The 21,759-nt window shown below is 33.1% G+C and overlaps 3 protein-coding genes across 3 annotated transcripts; all 3 read left to right on the top strand.

Annotated features, from left to right (window-relative positions):
* Positions 1-1,655: 1,655 nt before the first annotated feature.
* LOC138335240 (leucine-rich repeat-containing protein 4B-like) lies at positions 1,656-6,225 on the top strand. Its single transcript, XM_069284230.1, has 2 exons — positions 1,656-1,719; positions 4,822-6,225. The coding sequence occupies exons 1-2, from the start codon at positions 1,659-1,661 to the stop codon at positions 6,096-6,098; spliced, it is 1,338 nt and encodes a 445-aa protein (XP_069140331.1). The 5' UTR covers positions 1,656-1,658; the 3' UTR covers positions 6,099-6,225.
* A 7,957-nt stretch (positions 6,226-14,182) lies between these two features.
* LOC138335243 (leucine-rich repeat and immunoglobulin-like domain-containing nogo receptor-interacting protein 1) lies at positions 14,183-17,620 on the top strand. Its single transcript, XM_069284232.1, has 2 exons — positions 14,183-14,316; positions 16,764-17,620. Exons 1-2 carry the CDS (start codon positions 14,259-14,261, stop codon positions 17,618-17,620), a joined length of 915 nt encoding a protein of 304 aa, XP_069140333.1. The 5' UTR covers positions 14,183-14,258.
* A 589-nt stretch (positions 17,621-18,209) lies between these two features.
* On the top strand, positions 18,210-21,716 carry LOC138335241 (toll-like receptor 6). The gene has a single exon (XM_069284231.1). It carries the CDS (start codon positions 18,210-18,212, stop codon positions 19,158-19,160), a length of 951 nt encoding a protein of 316 aa, XP_069140332.1. The 3' UTR covers positions 19,161-21,716.
* The last annotated feature ends 43 nt before the right edge of the window (positions 21,717-21,759 follow it).

Below are 21,759 nucleotides of genomic sequence, written 5' to 3'. Positions count from 1 at the left end.
AATGCATGCAGATACGCTCATCGACCTATTCACGTGCGAAATGATATTTTATTCTGATAGCTTTCCGAACCACAATAAGCTTCATCTATTATACTATTTATAATTCATCAAATTATAAACTGGAAAAAGTTCTTTCTTTGTTGGAAAACATTAACGGATAAAATTTAAGTCCTCCATAGGTATTTTAAAGCTCATACTTCTAAATAATTTCATTCTGAAATATGCCGAATCAATTTGTTTTTTTTTAAATAGGACAATTTCTGACGGCAAACAAATTTCTTCAAAATCAATACCAATACAAGGGAAGATAACTCTTTATTATGCAAAATTGTAATGTATGACCTGTATTTTCTAATTTAACGAAATGCTTAGAGTATACTTGTTCCATTGAAGTGAGTGAAGCGGAAATATGAATATGCCAATCAATCTGATGGCTTTATCCATTAAACTGAAAAAAGATATGTTATACTTTATATGTGAATGTAATGAAGGCAGAAACTTTTCCGCTTCCTTCATTATAATTACATACATACATATTTAAGTCGGTGTGTGATTGTCAATAAAAATGCATTACAATACTGAGACAATACACAGATACATATGGGGACTTTAAACTTACGTAAGAATACAATTGAAGACATTGAACCCGATTACGTATTCACATTCAAATATAACTTCTGAATTCCTCAATTTTGTGTACCATTGAATTTATGTATTTCGCGGGCCAAAAAGTTTATAACGAAATTCTCGAAGCTGTTTCCAGATAAAATACGAATTCTACAAACTACATCTATTTTATATATTGTGTAAATAGTTATATAATATATTCAAATATTTTACGATTTTCTTGATGAAAGCGCCCGAGGGAACTTAGTGTAAATGTAATCGGGTAGGTGATCCCTCACCTTTTTATGTTCGTGCCGGGGATCGAACCCTGGTCGATTAGGTGAAAGACAAGTGACCTAACTACACCACCCGATCATTTAACATTTCAAGATCAGAATCGCGAAATCAAATCGCCGTTAAGGATCCACTGTATATGACCAATCAAAATTGATTTGATTGAAAATACGTTGGTGTAGAATATACAAAATTCAACGTCCCTAATAAGATCGAAATATTGTGTCATTGTCGATCAATACTACATCTTAATTTGTAAGAATATTTAGTGGAAATTTGGACATCTCGAAATAAAAATTTTGACCGGTTGGTTATATCGTGTTTAGATGTTTTCAAAACGTTTTCCAGACCTTTGTTTTCAACCTCGAGGAGATTAATATCAAGTACGAACTGTTCTTATTATCATAATTTCAAAATATTAAACACATTGTTTCTGGACCTAAAATTATATTTAACTATAGATTTAAATCAGTCGAAAATGTTTCAATATATCTCATGTAAGGATCACACAAAGGAAATCAAACGGAAATAAATTTAGCTTGAAGAGCTATTCAGAACATTGTTTTAAAACTATTCCAGTGACTGGTTCTGTATATGTCAACACCAACTTAATTTCAAAATGTTAAACACATTGTCTCAAATGTCCTTTTTTATTATTCTGGTTTGTCGTATCTATTGTTAAATTTACAAAGATTAAATCGTTCGTTCCACAGCTACCGTTACACGAATTTTAAAAGCTTCCTGGTAGACAATATAACATGGCTGACGTAAAGCTCCTTCTTACGTTATGGATACTACTGCAGACCTTCCTTCCTTCGGGTAAGTGAGCATTTATTGTTGTAAATTAACACGGAAGTATTCTTATCTTAGACTTTTTCTACAGTGAGTTGAGTCAAACAGAACACAAAGGAGAAACCAGCAGCTAAATTCAAAACACAATTTAATAACATTAACAATAATATACAGAGATAGTTTATACAATTATAAAGTATTTGGTGGTTGTACAAGACAAAGACTAATATCTGTATGTATGAGTATTAACTAAATCGAAGTAACACTTAATGAATCGGAATATTTTCTGCCTTTATTACATTCACATTAAATGTACAACATTCCGATTTCAGCTTTATGGATGAATCCATCATATTAACGTTCATATTTCACTTTGCTCGCCTCCTTAGAAAATGCACGTCATATATTGCATTGGTATTGATTTTGAAGAAACGCGTTTGCCATACAACCAATATGGTTTAAATTTATCTTTGTACTATTAAAAATATTTACATTCATACGTTGATCCGGCATTTTTCAGAATGAAATAATTAAGAAATATGAGCTATCTGAAATATCAATGGAGGACTTACATTTCCTTCGTTAATGTATTACAATAAAAAACAACTTTTGTTAAGTTTATATGAGATTATGATGTCAATTTTTTGATGAATTAATAATAGTACGATAGAAGTGTTTCAGTGGCTTACACAAGTGCGTTTTAAAATCCAAACATGTTCATGACTTTACTAATTATACATGTATGATAAGGCAGATTTTTACACGATGCCGATTGGTTGAGGTTACACTTTTCAGCTCTGTTTGATTCTTTGAGAATATATAACTTTGCCTTTAGATGTTCCCCTTCATGAATCTTTCAAGACGAGTTTCATTAAAAAATCATATAAAATGAACACAAATATAAGAGACTTTGTATCACATTACTTCAAGAATCTATTTTTGAAGAATCTCACGTCGAAATATATTGCAAAAATCCAGAGTTGGTTTTTGGCAAGATAAGCAAAGCGTATCCAAAGAAAAAAAGAAACTTTTATGTCTACATCTGTATCAGAGTCAATTTTACAAAAATAAAAAGTGTATTCCGTTTACATTGATGTTGCTCCTTATCATTAATCATAAATGCTATTGTAGTATGTTTTACTTTCATTTAGATGACATTGTGAGTAATTAGTATAACAACATAGATGATATCTTGGCCATTTACGTTGGATATGTTTTCGTCTGACAGGTTTAGTATCATAATGCTGCTAGATATATCAAGAAAAAAATAATATAAAAGTCTATTTTATTTTATAACTCCAACAAGCGACGTTGCCATTTTATTCATGGAACAAAGTCAATCACATAATTAATGACAGGAGAGGTGTCAGGTCTGGCTATTGTGAGACTTCTGTGCAATATAAGTATATTTTTGGAAAAAGATACATTCAAATATAACAAGGTACTCATCGCACTATATATCGAATCATCAAATGTTAAATTGTCACTGGTAGTGGAACACTACAAAGTTTATATAATCTTATTATATACAAGAAACGCACAACATGCACATATTATTTCAAAGAACGAAAATGAGTACATGTCAAATAGAAAAGTACCAATGTTTATATGCATAACCTAGTACTCGTTACGGAAAGTCTCGGAAACACGATGATTCAACTTTATCACTGGTATAAACTTAAAAAACAAAACTTTCTGTGTTTATTTTAGTATTTAATTGTATTCATCACATACATATAGAAGATAGTTGTCTGGAACGTTTAGATTTTACTGTCATTTGATTTTCAGGTATTAATCTTGCATTTTTGGTCGTAAGGGGAATACATTTACTTTAAATTTGTGCTTTTTATTGTTTCAATTTTGCTATTTTATAACACATGACTTTAAAATCATGATACCGATTATTGCGTTTTAAAGCTGTCAGAATTAATAACAGTTAAGACTTGAATAGGTCGATAAACGTAATAGCATGCATTTAATTTGATCTTAAAAGATATGGAAGTAAGTTATGTGTATTTCATTACCCAAGTCTATGATCAAACACGCCCTATCAAATTCATATTATCTTTTGTTTGTCTTGTACGGCTTCCTCTCCTTTGTACAAAGCCAATCATGTGTGTCGACTCGGGTACCAGACCTACCTCTAGGTATATAGACAAGTAAAATGGCTGACGTAATGATCGTGTTTGTGTTATGTACATTATGGATAATTCTTTCCTCTGGTAAGTTTTCGTTAATTTGATACAGCAGCACTGCTATAGTTTGTGTATTCGTATATACGTTATTTCCTCTAGTCAGATCTCTACTGCTGCTTATACCGCAAAGTAGAATTATAGTTTGCATCAAAAGTAAAATATCTAATAATTTATCATATATAACGGATAAAAACAAAATTACCTCTGTCATTTTGTTTTCTTTCTGTTCTTTGAGATATACAATCTCTATAATGGATTGTCTCCGCATTAAACATTTTCAGACGTGATCAACATATGCGGTTAGTGTATGTAATACTTAGTTTTTGTATTCAGAATTATATGGCTATTGTATATAGGATCGACACAGGGTATTATCTAGCATTGGTTTAGGAGCCCTGTACTCATTGTGTAACATTGGCCTCGCTGTTATGCTTGTTTGGTCTCTGCCATAATAATACGACTAGGAAATATTTAGCCTTAACTATTCGATAGGTTTACGTTTCTCCCATGCAGTGAAAAGGCTGAATATGATACGAATTTTGTAGTCGGAATCGTTAGATATAATGGACAGAATCGTATTGTGTTGATAGTTTCAATTATCATTTCTTTAAACAAGTATTATTCAACAGATATATATCCATTATATTTAACATCTATTGTTTGAGAAATAAATAATTACATGAGGATGGAACATTTGTGTCTTTTTTCTATTTTTCTTCCGAATTGTGTTTGAAATGATCAATGATAACAATAATGATGAACAAAACCTCGTCGTCAAAATAAAAAAAGAAATGTTACAATGTTATGATTTGGAAACAAGTCGATACCTTGATATTGTAAGTTATGTTTATATATGTTTTAAGTACATTTCTGACATCTTGACTTTATGTCCGAAGGTTATTATCGCACTAAATATTATTTTGTAACCATTCAGATGCACTTCCGGTTTGCTGTGATATCGTTGGAATGCCTCGAGAGACCCGCGTGATATGTTCTGGATGTCGTCTGCACCTGGTACCTAAGGATTTGCCGTCAAATACGACAGTTTTGGATCTAATTAACAACAATATTATTTCTCTAGAACGGGATTCATTTCCGGATCTTCCACTGTTAAAGATATTGTATCTTCAAAGAAACAATCTGGTGAGAATCAAATCCGGAGCATTCGATAACGTCCCTAATATTGAGGAACTTGATCTCGCCGACAACACATTAGAAGAGGTTTCGATAGATACGAATGTCTTCGAAACTCTGAAAAAGCTAAAGTCATTAAACATTCAAAGAAATAAATTCCATCTCAGTAAAGAATATCCAGGACAGGCCTTGTCAACCATTTCAAATCTTGAATTTCTTGCTATAGATATTTTTGAAGGATTTTTGTTTGGAAAAAGGTTTTGGAATCAAACATATTTGCAAAAGTTATATCTCTCATTTAAAGGTAAGGGTGGCATCACGTTGTTAAATACATCATTTGACGGTGTCCAAAGATTAAATATAAAAGAACTCTATATCAGAGCCCCATTTCGGAAAATAGAAAATAACTTTCTCTCTCCGTTTGTGCATCTTACCACATTGATAATGATAAATACAAGTTACAAATCCAGTATCCATGATGCCCTTCAGGGACTTTACGGAATACGAGAAAGAACAATGGATTTACTGACTATGAGAGGATTCCGATATCAATTCACAAATGGTGAGGAACTCGGGAAATCAGATATGTTTAACCTTGGGACCATTTGTGTTAGGACACTTCACTTGACCTATAATGGTATTTCTATCATGGGTACAGATGCTATGACTGCATGGACAACTAAGACATGCATCGAGGATTTAGATTTGTCAGAAAACATGTTCTACTTACCTCAATCGTTTCCTCTGCTTGTGCTCTTCCGTTCATTAACCTATTTTCGAGCGACACATACGCAGATAAGAATAGACAGAAAGCGAAGGTCTTTTAATAATGAACAAATATTTTTCCTTCCCAGAAATTTGACATTGATTGATATAAGTGACAACGAAATATCTGGACCATTATTTAATGTAACTATAGCAAATGATAATCTGAATGTTTTGAATATAGGATATTCCAGCAAGAATCCGAAATGTTCATATGCTGTTATCAAAGGACTGGTCCATTTAAAAAGAATTAGACATATCCGGAGTCGACTGTTCACAAGTTCATCCAAATATGTTTTTGGAAATGCCTAATCTGTCTCGACTTACTGCAAGGAAATGCAATATCGAACACGTTCTTCGTCAAAACACACCAGCAATATTCAAGGAACTTTATCATCTGTCTTCCGTCGATGTTTCTTCAAATAACCTTTATATCTTAAACAGTCGACTGTTCGCAGATCAAACAAATTCTCTTAAATACTTGAATCTTTCTGAAAACTATATGGATCAAATTCCTACACAGGTATTATACAATTTAAGTCTGCTGGAGAATCTTGACTTTAGCAATAATTTTATTACTACATTGAATTATTCCCAATACACATTTCTTGAGGAAATGGAAAAACAAATCGAAACATTTTCAAATTGTGTTACGTGGTAATCCGTTAGTATGTACATGTAAAAATTTAGATTTCCTATCCTGGGTAGAAGCCACTAATGTGGTATACAAAAAGCGAGAACTTTTATGTATGACTTCAGAAGGAATTCAGGTACCGATAGTAGAATTACTAGAAACGTTCGATCTATTCAAAGATCATTGTGTTTCTCAAACCCGGCTTATCGTTTCTGTTACTCTAATCGTATTTTTCTTTGTGTTGGGTATCCTAACAAGGGAGGCATGGCGACGTAGTGTGTGGTTACGAGTTATGTGCCGTCATCCTGTAGAATCTACGAAATATACTAACGATATATATATTTCGTATTGTGACAAAGATTACAGCTGGGTTAGCAATATATTAGCGCCCTGGTTGGATGAGAAACAAATTGAATATTGCTGTGAGGATAAAGATTTTATACCAGGTCGAGACATAGCTGATAACATCATGGACGCTATAGACTCATCACGTCAAACTGTATTTGTTGTTAGTTATGCTTTTTTAGAACGAGAATGGGCAACATTTACTATGAGATTAACGTATGGATATTCATTTCGTGATGGAAGAGAAAATATGAATATCTTTATTTTGCTGAACGATATTGAAAAGAACGAATTTCCGAAACTTATTTGAAACAACTGGACAGCCATTCGTCCTTTACGATGGCCCAATGGGGGTAATAGCACTTTTGAAAAATTGACTGGAGATAGGAACAAGTTTTGGGGAGAATTGTCAAAGCGTATCTTTAGTAGAAAGGGCGATTCGAAGTCTACACATGTAGCGGAGTCAACGTTATAAATAAGACAAAGCCCTGTTCTATCCATATTGATATCAGTCTTCATGATTTATGGATCAACGTCAATAGTTTGCCCTTTTTTAGTGCTTCACCACTGGAGCATGCAGTCGAGACAAAGCAAGCACATCCCATCCGTCATATTATTCTTACAATACTTACAACGGGGCAAACCAGTCGTCCCCTTCCTTTATGTTGAACAATAAGCAGGGACAGAAACTAATACTTTTTTTACTCTGGTTGCCTTCCTCACAAGTATTAGAGCTTTACTCATGGCTAAAAACGAGGCGGTGTCAATGGGGACATAATTAGAAATCCATCTATTAGGAGGAATAATGTTATTGTTTATGATGTCATCCAGTAGTCTAGGTCAATACATATAGTATCGATATGTACTAGCTGTTAATTATCATTGATGGCATTATTAAATTGTCTTTTAACATATCAATCTTGTTTATAATTGCTTTATATGTTTATAGCTCCAAAGAGGCTTCCATCTAGAAACATAATCAAACACTAAACAAGCTTTTACAAAGGATAATAGCCCGAAATTTAATCGGTTTTTGTGTGCATGCCATTGAGGCAGCATGCACAATGGGACTAATTCACCTCACCACGTGATATCCGATTGCGTTTGTGCGTGACTAGTATCTCCAGTGGTGATGAACGTAATTATTTGTAATCTTCCAGCTGAAATGGCGCAAGCGCGGGATATCATCTTTTGCCTTCATTCCGTCACCAATAGAAACAATGGTTCCACATAAACGGTATCGGGTATCACGTGGTACGTGAAATAATCATGACAGAAATAAAACAAAAACCAAACAAACAAAACTATTGAATAAAAAACATAAATATTGAGTTATAGAACACATTTGTAGGTAACAGTTTGAGTTTTATATATTGAGTTTTTATAATTTAATGTCTTTAAACAGAACGCAACAAAATATACATCGGGCGTAATTCAATAGTAAAGTGTCGTTAACATGTGTGCTAGTTTCAGAGTCGACTTGATATCAAATTGAAATCAAAAACATTTGTATTAAATAGATCTTTGAACTACATTCCGTGTACGTTGATTGTATTTTGTGGTTTTAAAACACGTGAAGCTGTATTTGTTATTTTGTAAACATAACGACTCACGTTAAGAGGTATATCTTGCGCAATACAACCAGCAACCGATAGGGTATATCCTGTTTTTCCTGCTGTTACTTTGAAAGGTTAAGGTTAAATCATAAAACATGTATCTTCGATAATTCAGTGGTTGATATTACTATCTGCATACTTACCTTCGAAGTAAATTAACCAATCGCAGGCCTGTAGAGACTTCCTTTGATATCACAGATAACATGATGCCTACATGCAAACGCAATTCAACCATTAGATAATTAAATGCATCAAATGACCAAACTATGTGTGATATTGCAGCGGTAACGCGACAAACAATGAAACGCAGGCTATCATCAGCTCGACATTGCATGTAAATGCAGTCAGTAATAAAGTATTTGGTCAAATTTAATTTATACCGCTACAAATAAAACTTATGTTTTCTTGAGAGCAGGTATGATTGTCTGTATACGGAGAACAACGCATAACGTCATGTCATCGCTGCAATTTGAATCGAAACTGAACAAAGGGTCAAGACTGGAATCCAAATTTTCCATTCAGCAGTCTCTCAATATAACATTCGATAATTTGCCCTGCTCACCGTGAATGGTCATGTACACTTTATCAAATTATAAATGTACAATTACTTTAAAGTAAATGGTCATGTGCATTTTGTCAATTTATAATAAAAAAACTACTTCCGTCAGGTAGCTATAATTTGAAAGCCTCAAACGGGCCATCGTAGAAGATCGATGATCTAAAATATGATATATACCATTAGTTCTTAGTTTACAGTATAGCAATATGAATTGTATATGCACGTTTTATAATTTTAAATCAGGATGAATATTCATTTAAGATAATTTATATACATATATTTATATATGCCCCTATATAGTCAATGGGAGGGGAGTTGCGTTCAAAGTAGCGTAATCGCAATGACGTATGAATACAAACGCAGTGCAGGTTCGGACTACTTCTAGTTCACGCTTCGATAAGATTTTGCGTCAGAAGTTGACGGATTTCAAAATAAAATAAAGAGTTTCTATTAGATCCAATTGAATATATGTATTTGAAATCAAAACAAAAGAAGTGTTCAAGCATTGTTACAGTAATAAACAACAAAATGAATCGCCGGTCGGGGCTACAACTGAGCTTTCCTCGGTAATGTTCGGGGGAATTCCATACAGTAGTTACTTCAGTATGTGTGTACGGTCACTCATATCACCTATATATATATATAGAACATCTGATTGTCGGCGAACAATTCTGGGATCGTCTAAGGGAACAATAGGTTAACATGTCATGTACAGGTTTCCAGAAGAAGAAAAAACATTAAAGGAAGTACCCTATCCGAAACAGTATCATCAGCTTTACCCCGTCTTTGCATTGAAAATAGTACTACACACACCATGCAAACACTTGTCTTTCCTCCGTAATAATAAAATAAAAGACATGACTATAAAGAATTTAGTCTACATCGCGACCGACACATACATGACAACTATTCAGCAGCTCAACGTTAATACCATCAATAGGCTATATCACAGTTACTTTTCTCGGTTGAACATCAGATATGGCGGCTCACTCCACTTCGGACCGCATCACTACCCTGACAACGATACATACAGGTAGCGTTCCATGAGGTCAAAAATATCAAACCATCAAATTTAGTGGTAAGATTTATGAATGGAATGTTTAACCTTGTAATTAAAGGATTGATAGATTGCAATAATTGTTTGAAAAAATGCAATCTAACAATACTTTTATTGTTATACACACATAGTTTTCTATTTAACAATAAAACTTTTTTTAGATGCGACAGTGAACATTTAAATTTCAGGCTTTAACCCTTTTGCCTGAACAGCCAAGGCCAATGTGATAGAAGATAGTCCCTTTTTCTAATCTAAAATGACAAAAAGACCTCATTGTTTTTTTAAAATATTTTTTAGTATCCCATTAGACATATAGATGTTTAAATGGTTTTTTTTGTGATTCCATTACAAAACATTGATGAAGGTATTGCTATGCTAGACCCTAACTTCCAATGTAATTACTGGAAATAATGAATATAAGTTTAAATAATACTTTGATGAATAAGGATACAGAACAACATATTATCATGACACGTTTGCTTATGGTTCCTGAACAGTTTTGTTTTTATCATGTAATATCACTATTATTGACTACAACAAAATGATTTTCCATGGACGACAATGTTAAAGTTTGCCACTCTCCAGGTTAAATGAAGTTTTCAAATCCGGCCATTTATTGCTAATTTTCATGAAAATGGTACAGAAGTACCACCTTGCTAAACATTTATTTGAGGGGGGTCATCTTTCCTTGAACTTCGCACTAAAATTTGATCGAAATTTTCAAAAAATATCTTGATTATCTCCCCTGTCAAAATCAGACTTAAAATAATTCCGCTATATTGCAATACCCACATATTAAAAAATTGAAACTGATGCGCCATTACGAGCCAATCACCAGGCTTCAAAACATTTATCTCTCTATGAAATCTTGTGCTTAAGGGGATTTCCAGAAAATTTATTTTTCATTAGATTCTGTAACTACATGAATTTGTGTCAAATAAACAAAATCAAACGTTGCATGATTGTCTTGGTAGACGGAAACGTCAAGACTTAGCAGGATTTCTTTTATATATGAAACCAAAAGTTATGGTTTCGTCTTTGATTCCATGGAAACTGAATACTTGTTCAACGCTAGTTATAATGTTAGGCAATCTACTCCGTAAATTCATTAAATAATATAATATGACACTAATATGTTGTTAATCATAGCTACACACGTTATCTTATTTTAAATAGGTATTATTTTATCAGTATGAAACCTCCTCCGTAATATTCGAAAGAACCTGTAGGGAATTCAAATCATAATTTTCAGAAATAGTATCATACGATCACAGTGAAGTTAGATTACTCCATGTTTGTATGTCACATCATTCTTTATGACAAAACTCGACTAAAGTGTAGTTTTACAAAGCCCAACCCGTACAAAGATGCATCTAATTAATCAAATTAAAAATTGACAAAAAGTAGATTAATTGAATTTTAGACAACTTGATCATACACACGTATTTTAAATGTTGCTATTAGAAAACAAATTATGTGTAAACTATATCGACAAAAAGGAATTTATCTACGTTAGTAGACATATACAACAAATAGAAATATATCTTTTGTACTCTTGGCTTTAATGAATAAATAAGAAATAGTGAAAACCGGCATGCATAATCAATGTTCACTTACCTGTATAACGTAATAACCAGAGGAATAAAACATAAGTAGGGTTTGTGTCGGCCATTTTGTGTCTCTATCTACCAGGAAGTACAAATCATTTGTAAGGCTGACAAAACCGGATCTTGAGTGGCGTAATAACACAAAAATGTATGTACAACCTGAATACATTAAAACTTTTACGTGTGAAAAAGGATTTTTAGTATACTTTTAAAAATTGTTTTCAATTCGTATCTAGATATACGTTAGAAGCTACTTTAAGTATACAGTGTAGAATTACATCATTGCCGTATGACTCATTCGTTGTGAAGCTGGCATTAGCATATTGAGCTAGTGATAATACATTAATGACATGTATATACGGTATATTTTGTAAAATGATGGTTTCTTCCTGATAGATGAGGCACCAGACATTGGTGTGAACAGTCCATTGAAATTGATAGAGAACTGTATCGAGGCCCGCTTGGACCGAGATCTGTTCTCTATACCGCATATTGAACAGTTTGAGGCCTATCTGTAACTTGAAATAAGCAAGTCTTTGTGTTAATAAAGTACACTTTTATTTCTAATATAAGCCAGTTTTTTGCCTTTGTCTATGAGCTAAGGTAAACTCTACCAATGTGCATTCAACCATGACAAATCCAATATAGACAATTGCAACATAGAATTACATTTGCCTGTGCTATATCTGGTGAATAGCATTCATGAACGGAATGCATGAAGCATGCTTTTGAGTTGGACAACTATCTGTAAATTCATTTTTATCATGTCCACCCACAGTGATAGAGGGATATTATTTTTCTCAATTTAAGCGATATATTAAGGTGGCTTTTACTAAAAGGACATTTCTTTCCAATGTCTAATGTGACATATGAAACTAGACTTGCAATTGTTTGAAAACGTCTTGCTAAAATGATCGCATATAAAAGTGATTTCCAGGCCTCAAAACATTCGGTGCTCCCACAATTTTCATTGAATTCAGGGGATTTGAAATTTCGACCTCTCTAGGGACAGTTTTGGATTTATTTATACCATGTGCAATTTCATTCAACAAGCCAATGGTATTTAGATGAAATATTGTTGAAACAATATCAAAATAAGTGTAAAACTACAGGTGGTGTAAAAAAACACAACATGGTTTCAGAATGTGGAAATTGGAGTTAATCTTGTAGATAAGTGTTAAATGATGAATTCATAATAAGGAGGAAAACTCTATCTGGGATATATATAGAGATGTTGTGGATGTGTTTAATTCCGCTTCAATAGAGGATTAAATTCGTTTCATATTCAATGTGTGGGATTTTTTTTCTTAATTTGGATTTAAAAATAATGGAATATTCCGGCAGGTTGTGTGTTAACATTATTATGGGATTATGCCTGGAGACATGTAATCAGCCGTATTGTGTAACTCTCCCATATGCTACCTTTTACTGTCTTATAAGTGACTGTCTTATATTAGAGTCACATATAAGACAGTAAAAGGTAACATATAGGGCAGTTATAGGTAAATGGTCCGATACTCCGGGTGTTAAAGTACAGACACAACAATATATGACATCACAACTATGTTTCAATGCATGGGTAGCCATGCGATACAGTCTCAGGAGACATGAGTGTATTGCCCTAGACCAGTTTGTGGATTATCTCAATTTTCTGCACACCGAGATATTAAGATACCATTACTCTTTACACTTTAAAAATGGATGGTCTTTAATGTCCGTTCTCTATAAATACTGGTCGCATTATATATTGTAATTAGTATTGAATAATACATTTTACATTATATATTCATAAAATCAACTTAATTTCGCGTCCGATTTCTTTTCGTTTGCTGTACTGTAAAACCATGTAAAGTTAAATCACAAATTAATGATATTTAACCTAATGGTCAAAATGCCCTATTTCGAGACATGTACACAATATATAGGTTTATGATTTGGTATCATTATGAAATAGTACAAATGTATCAAATAGAAAATGTTAGGATAGTGCATTTAGTGATACCTTTCTGTGAGTGATAGGAAAATCACATTGCATTGATATGACATTGTTCGGTAGGTTGTTACTTTTTATGTATCGTGGTGCCAAACTGTGAAGGTAAATGCATTAGGTACAATTCATGAAGCATGCAGATTCCAATCTTATTCTGTCAAATATAATCAAGCGACTCATGTGAAATAATTCTGAACTCATATTTCTGACAGTTACATACACTATTACACATACGATATAAAATGAGAACAAGGAAGAAGAAATAACTCCGACCCCAGTATGGCGTATTATATTCCTAGCCTTCGCAAGAATAATGATGCTCTGCATGTATATCAAAGAAAAATCTCCGTACAGGTAAACAAACTGTTTTCATCTCATTAAATCTCAACCGGAATTTTGATAACTGATACCTTTCAAAATGATAAAGAGTTAGGCTTGAATCAAATAAAATGGATTAGGTTTGATACGGAATTTGATAATCACCATCTACGTGAAATGGATAAAAAGTAAATTGTTTTGTTAAGTTCTTTTATGTTTTTTTTTTTTTTTTTTTTTTTTTTTTTTTTGTCACTGAAACCTACTCTCTCATGTGTGACGACTTTATATATGTGTGATATTGTGGCTGCACGATTAAATTGCACTTCCTGGTTGATGAGGACACAAAATGGCCGATATAATGGTTGTAGTTTTATTTTATATTTCATGGATTGTGCATTATTCAGGTGAGTTATGATAATAAGGTAAAACAGTATAATTCAGGCAAGTCATTATCATTGTGATTTCAATTTAGCTATTTTTACTTTATGTGAAGTATAGGGGATAATTTTTGTGAATAAGTAGTTTAACTGATTATGAATCATCGTCTTCCTGTTTGTGACAACTCGTTTCTTCATTGTATAATAATTTAATATAACGATATGTCGATAGTTAAATATGATTAACCTATCATAGCGATATTGTACAACCGATTTTGATTTAAATATATATTCTATTTGCACATTATATACAAATGGGATTAGACACAAGTTGTAAACTTATAATCCGTCTTATGACCGCAAATATTAGTCAAAATATTGATGGTATCAAGTATCAAAACTAGATTTAAGATAAAATTTACATTGTATTACAAGCATGAAGAAATTTCTCTGTATCCGCATGATGTAAGTATTAAATATAATTACTGTAAAGTACAGAATCAATTTGTAAATATCAACCCATCGATTGAAAAAATAAAGTGTCAAAAGTTAGTAATACATTCTGTACACCTTTGTTTAGTGTACAATAACAGATACACTAAATGTCAACATAAATAAGATCCATTGAGTTAACTTCTAGAATATGTATCAGGAATGAAAAATTGAAAAACTGCTGGTCATGTGAAAGTTTATGCACTTTCTAGAGAAAACAAACAATGGACATAATAATATATATGTTCAACTGTCTCTATGGCATGGGAACATCTACATAGAGGAGACTGGATTAGATTAAAACGATTAAGATAGGAATTTGATTCCGACGAGCCGAAGGCGAGGGCACTATCCCATCACGAGACAATATACTATGAGGCAATAGTGCTCTCTCAACTAGGCCGTAATGGGTTTAGTACATCACCCTCATACGATACCCGTTCACATGTCACCGTAACAGAAGCACGTCAAGCGACACCTCGCAACGCTATCTTCATTTCCACACCACAATGACAGCACAACATATGCATTGTCGCAGAAATCTGTGTTTCTATAAAACGGGATTCAGCTTCATGAAGATTAAAAGTTGATCAATATAGAACATGAGTGAACTGTATTCTGTAGAAAAGAAACGTTTGCCTCCATCCTGTAGCGTCTCGGTATCAAACATACCAAAGCGGTATCATGTATGTGATTCCTGTAGCGTCTCGGTATTAGACATACCATAGCGGTACTATGTATATGGTAAATGTTGTGTCTCGGTATCTGACATACCATAGCGGTATTATGTATATGATAAATGTAGCGTCTAGGTATCTGACATACCATAGCGGTATTATGTATATGATAACTGTAGTGTCTCGGTATCAGACATACCATAGCGGTATTATGTATATGATAACTGTAGTGTCTCGGTATCAGACATACCATAGCGGTATTGTGTATATGATAACTGTAGTGTCTCGGTATAAGACATACAATAGCGGTATAATGTATAATAAATGAAGTATTTCGGTATCAGACATAACACTATTATAAAATGTAAATATATAGTCCATAATTCAAATATATTATCAAATATAGGTTATAGTTTCAATCATGTAATCAGTGTAAGGTGTCGGCGAATAATGAAACGATAGCTTCAGTAAATCACATGAAGTATACGTAGTCCTTACCACAAATTACTTCATCATCATAAACGACTAAATTTAACACCATGCCTGCATACACCGGATGATATTTAATGGTAACAATACTGTATAGTTACAAAAACTTAACCACGCGATTTTTTTAACATATATCACTACACCATATTATAAGACTAACGCTTCCATGTGATACAAAAAAGGTAAATCGGCAAACTTAACAACTATGCGATACTAGCTTGATTAACATAAGGATTCAACGGCCCCAGCCTATCATAACAGAAAAGAAATATTAACCACTCTAAATCACGGCAGCTGAAATTAAAACATAGTGACCAAAGCATATCTACTGTATACATATAGTTGCTAATATTTGCATTGGTTTTGATTTCGCTAAGTTCACAGATTACTATAATGTGCTACATTGTCTCCATCCACGTGTTATCAGTCGCAAAGTTGTTCCAAAATTATGTTTTGTAAAACACGGTTATGACAAACTTCTGGGGATCAAATAACTTCGTTATAAGCAAAGTTCGTTATATACACATTGCAGATATCTCATGATAACCTTGACGGATATGAACATCACTACGCTATAACCACGAATTTGTTGTAAGCGTGTTTTACTGTACTAATCACATCATATAAAGTAAATGACACATTTAAGAATACACAGATGATTCGCGAATAGAAACAACCACAATAAATTTAAACAACAAGTCGCGAAATATACAACCGCAAAATTTAACAATTATAAAGTATCAGGTATGCTTTATCATTGTTAATCATTTTCATAATACTGATTTCTAAAACACTGACATATACCTTACATTTCAGATGCACTTCCAGCTTGCTGTCAAACCACAAATATACCAGGGGGGCGTTACATGACATGCTCCGGCTGTCGTCTGCTTGTTGTACCTCAGGATATACCCAACAATACGACGGTATTGGATCTAAGTAACAACAATTTGAAAGTTTTAAAGCAGGACTCATTTCCACAGCTTTTACATTTGAAGAAACTTAATCTTCAAAGAAACCAACTCATCAGAATCTCTCCCAGAGCGTTCGATAGCGTTTCAAACATTGATGAACTTGACATCTCGGATAACAAATTGGAACATTTTTCTATGGATGTTTCGATTTTTATATCTTTGAAAAATCTAACAACATTAAAAATGGACAGAAACAATTTCTATTTTAAAAAGGTGTATCCTGGTGATGTTCTGTCAACTTTAATAAATCTTCGAATTTTATTCCTTTACATTTTCAATGGCTTTAATTTCAATACAGGGTTTTCAAACCTTGGTCAGTTGCAAAAGGTATATCTTTTTGTAGGATGGTCTACCGGTGTGTTTTTGAAGAATACGTCATTCATTGGTTTAAAACAACGAAACATAACACATCTTAGTATACATGGATACATCAAATATATGGAGAAAAACTTTCTATCTCCCTTTACAAGACTTACAGACTTAGACCTGCAAAGTAAGCACAGGACTGTTCGTGATGCTCTTCAAGGACTCTACGGAATACGAGGGAAAACAATGAATTCCCTGTCAATTACAGGATTCAGTGAACAAATTTCTTCAGGTGTGGTACTGACAAAATCCGATATTTCATATCTTGCAACAATATGTGTCAAAAAGTTATCATTAGTTGATAATGATATTTTTGCAATACTAATGTTGTAGCATCTTGGACAACTAAAACGTGTATTGAGGTTTTCGATATTTCTAAAAACCGGTTTGGATCTTTACAATTCTTATCTCTTCTGGCCCTTTTCTCATCACTGACTTATTTTTACTGCATGCATACTGAGTATACTACAGCAAATATATTTTCAGGTGAAAGCGTATTTTTTTCCCAGAAAGTCTCATTTATCTTCAACTAGCATACAGTGACGTATTATGGAGAATACACGACGTCACCATAGCCAACGGTAATAATCTCCAAGTAGCTGATTTTAGTCATCCAAGCGGCTGCATTGTGTGTTCCAACGGACTCATCAAAGGACTTGTACACTTGCATGTCTTAAATATTTCAGGGTTTGACTGTTCAGAGCCACATCCTAACATGTTTTCGTTCTTTCCTAGTTTATCGCAGCTTATAGCCAGTGAATGCAACTTTAGATAGATCCTTGCTACTAACATTTCTTTGTTTAAAGGACTTAATAACCTTTCCTACCTGGACATATCTTTAAATGACATTGACAGACTACATATCGATATGCTACACGACCAGAGCACTTCTCTCAAAACTTTAATTCTTGCTTGAAATCACATGGATCGAATTCCTTATGACATACTTAAAAACTTAAATGAACTTGAGTGGCTTGATATGAGTAATAATCAGATATATACACTCAACGAATATGAATACTCCTTACTGGATGAATTGGGATTGAATTCGGATAATTTTCAAATTGTGTTATTTGGAAATCCCTTAGTGTGTAACTGTAATAATTTGGATTTCCTTTCCTGGATATCAACAACGGCAGTGGTGTATAAGAAAGATGAATTGGTGTGTTCTACCGCAGAAGGTAGACGAACGAAAATATTTGACTTCCTTGAATCATTTGACCAATTCAAGGACCATTGTGTTTCTCAGAGTTGGCTTATCATATCTGTCACTCTTACCGTAATTTGTTTTGTGTTGATCATCCTAGCAAGAGAGGCATGGCGACGTAGTGTGTGGTTACGAATTATGTGCCGTCATCCTGAAGAATCTTCTAAATATACTAACAGTATCTATATTTCTTATTGTAGCAAAGATTCCAGTTGGGTGAAAAATACATTAGCACCCTGGTTGGATGAGAAACAAATTGACTTTTGCTGTGATGATAAAACATTTATACCAGGCCGAGACATAGCTGATAACATCATGGACGCTATAGGCTCATCACGTCAAACTCTATTTGTTATCAGTTATGCTTTTTTAGAACGAGAATGGACAACATTTACTATGAAATTAACTTATGAATATTCATTTCGTGTTGGACGAGAAAATATGAATATATTTATTTTACTGGATGATATTAAGAAAAGTGAATTTCCAAAACTTATTCGGCACTACTGGAAATCCATACATCCGTTACGATGGCCTAAAGAATGTAACATCAATTTGGAAAGAACAGATTGTGCAAGGAACAAATTTTGGGATGGATTGTCGAGGCGTATTCCTAGACGAAAATCGGATTTAAAGTCTCCACATGTGACAGAGACAATTTTATAGTGTAGAAAAACATACATAAATGACCTTTTCATATCGTGTTCTGGAAAAGATGTTAGTCGTGTGGTAAAACATTATTAGTGTCCTGGATGGAGGAGGAAGATTGCATTTTAGTGCGAGGATAAATGTTGTATATCTTGCTAATATGTTGGTGATAGCATCATGAAGCATATAGACATTTCTCGTCCAACTCTATATTTATAATAAAAAAAGTTGTGATTATTTTAAAATAAGAATGGTTGTTTCCCATCAAATGGACTAATCATTCAGCGTAGAAAGAAAGATACGCATATCATTATCTTGTGAGATCTTGTAAGATAAAAAGACAGATTTTCCCTGATTCCCTTTTTCATTTGATGAAAAGATAAGGACGCAAATCTAGAAGAAATTCAAAGTAGAGAAAACTTTTGGTCAAGCTTGTTAAAGCGAATTAAAAGTAGAAAATAAGAATATATTCTATGGGGCGCGTTATATTGTTGAATGATGGATGTCATCTTTGACGTACAATGGCATTTCATGGCGTGTATCTTTAGTGGTTGCCACATACTTCCGACTTAACACACGTGAAGCAATCTGCATGAAAAGTAGTCCCACTATTTGACCCGCCAGAAATGAAACGAATGTAATGAATTCAACACAAAGTACCAACTTACATGTGTAATCGAGTTATGCATCTTAACTATGCAAAATCAAAATACTTACTTCCATAATGGTGCTGACATAATGGCGCAGAAAAAAACCACTAACGCACTATATAGCTAGTGCCATAATTTGTACAGATTGCTTCCTACAAAGAACACACGTTCAAATATCATAATAAAGTGCATTTAAATGCCCCTAAAACATGCGCGCCGTGCTATTTCGAGTGACTTCATATTTATGTCTCCAGTTAACATTAACGGATGCGTAAACACTCATCAATTTCCACAGGCTGTAAGGTTACCCGTTATACATAGAAATTTCTGTACATCATGTTGATGTACGTCCACGAAATGTACGTAGGCACGATAGGTACAAACACACAAGACTCTCGGATGTATTGTGCCGTGTGCCTTACTATCATAAACAGTATCATTTTGTAATTATTCTTTAGAGATTTCCTAAGGATATGGAAATGTTCAGATGTCAAAGTGTGCCTTTGTTATCAAACCATCCTCTATATATTAAGATGATTAAGTTTGCAAATACATTTTATTGTATAGGCTTTGTGATAATATCAACTTTGTAATGTTCAATCAACGTACAGTATAAATAACAACCATTAACTAATTGTTTTGTATTTGTGGTGGGATTGAAATAATTCCTGAGGGAAAAAACAAATCTTTTAATAAATTGTGTTTCTTGTTAATTCATAACGCAAAACTGATATCTGATTCAATTAGGAAGGTTTAACAAAATATGTGGATGAATAAACATTTAAAAAATTAACGCAATAAGCCTAATAACGCTAAAACGCAAGATGTACATATGTATTCCAGGATGATGTATATATACGTATGTTTCATATGGTCCAATGACTGTAGAAACAGAAAGCCTCATTTAATGGAAACAATCTAACATAACTCACCAGCTATATATATAAGACATTTTCATAGACACGAAGACACGTTTGTTGTCTATGACATCATAAACCCAATATATATTGAGAATAATGCCTATAAGTTTAAATATGTCAACCAGGAACTAGGCATACCACGGAGCCGCCTGGCTGGCATGCCACATACAAAAAAAATACTTATTTATTTGGTTTTATTGTAAAGTTATTTCGTTATTAAAACGAAATACCATTTCGATAAAACAAAATACAAAAGGTGTGTGGCATGTCAGTCAGTGGGCTCTGTAGGATACATTTCCGTGATTTTATTAAGTACTTTCACAATAAAACATATTGAATTGTGGAACATTGATATCTTATCCAATATTTCAGTTTGGCCAATGACTGTGCCGGTTTTAAAATATCCCGCGATAACGTTCTGTATGTATAATATCATAATAGTTGACGTACAATTATTTTGGTCTTTGGAAAAATAACCACACAGATCTAACCAATAGAAATGAGTGTTATTGAATTACATTATTTAAAGATTTTTTCTTTTGAAAATAGAAATAGTACAGAAATATTGAAAGATCGCGATTGAAATACATTAGTGGAATTACATTATATTACATGTATATAAAGTAGCACATTGTAAAAAAATGTTATTGAACTCTCACAGTAATATTGAAAGATTGTGTTCATAGCGAAAATTAATGTATCGCGTATGATATTAAAGGAATTGCCTTGTATAATAACGTACATATATATAACATAGTGCTCGAAGAGAAATAAAACATGCCGTTTATATTAATATTCTTGTTGTCAATGGAATATGGGAGGTAACTCGTATTACCTTTAGTCTCATTTATTTTTCTTCAAAGCAACAAGGCCAGGGATTAAAAAATGAATTGTGTGTTATAAATAGTTTGAAAACACATGTTACAAATATGAGATTGTGAACTGAAACGTCTTATGAATGAAGTCAGTGTAACCAGAATAGGAATCAATGTAAGAATAAATAGATTTAGTTAATTCATAAGTAGAACACAGAAAAAAAATTAAATG

The sequence above is a fragment of the Argopecten irradians genome, chromosome 11 (assembly GCF_041381155.1).
Source record: "Argopecten irradians isolate NY chromosome 11, Ai_NY, whole genome shotgun sequence".
In the NCBI taxonomy this organism is placed as follows: domain Eukaryota; kingdom Metazoa; phylum Mollusca; class Bivalvia; order Pectinida; family Pectinidae; genus Argopecten; species Argopecten irradians.
This window is presented reverse-complemented; position numbering and strand designations above follow the sequence as displayed.

Excerpts from the sequence above, each read along its gene's own strand:
- LOC138335240 (XM_069284230.1), top strand. The coding sequence starts at position 1,659 with ATGGCTGACGTAAAGCTCCTTCTTACGTTATGGATACTACTGCAGACC. Across the intron at positions 1,720-4,821 it reads GCAGACCTTCCTTCCTTCGG|ATGCACTTCCGGTTTGCTGT; the intron begins GTAAGTGAGCAT and ends GTAACCATTCAG.
- LOC138335243 (XM_069284232.1), top strand. The coding sequence starts at position 14,259 with ATGGCCGATATAATGGTTGTAGTTTTATTTTATATTTCATGGATTGTG. Across the intron at positions 14,317-16,763 it reads ATGGATTGTGCATTATTCAG|ATGCACTTCCAGCTTGCTGT; the intron begins GTGAGTTATGAT and ends CTTACATTTCAG.
- LOC138335241 (XM_069284231.1), top strand. The coding sequence starts at position 18,210 with ATGGATCGAATTCCTTATGACATACTTAAAAACTTAAATGAACTTGAG.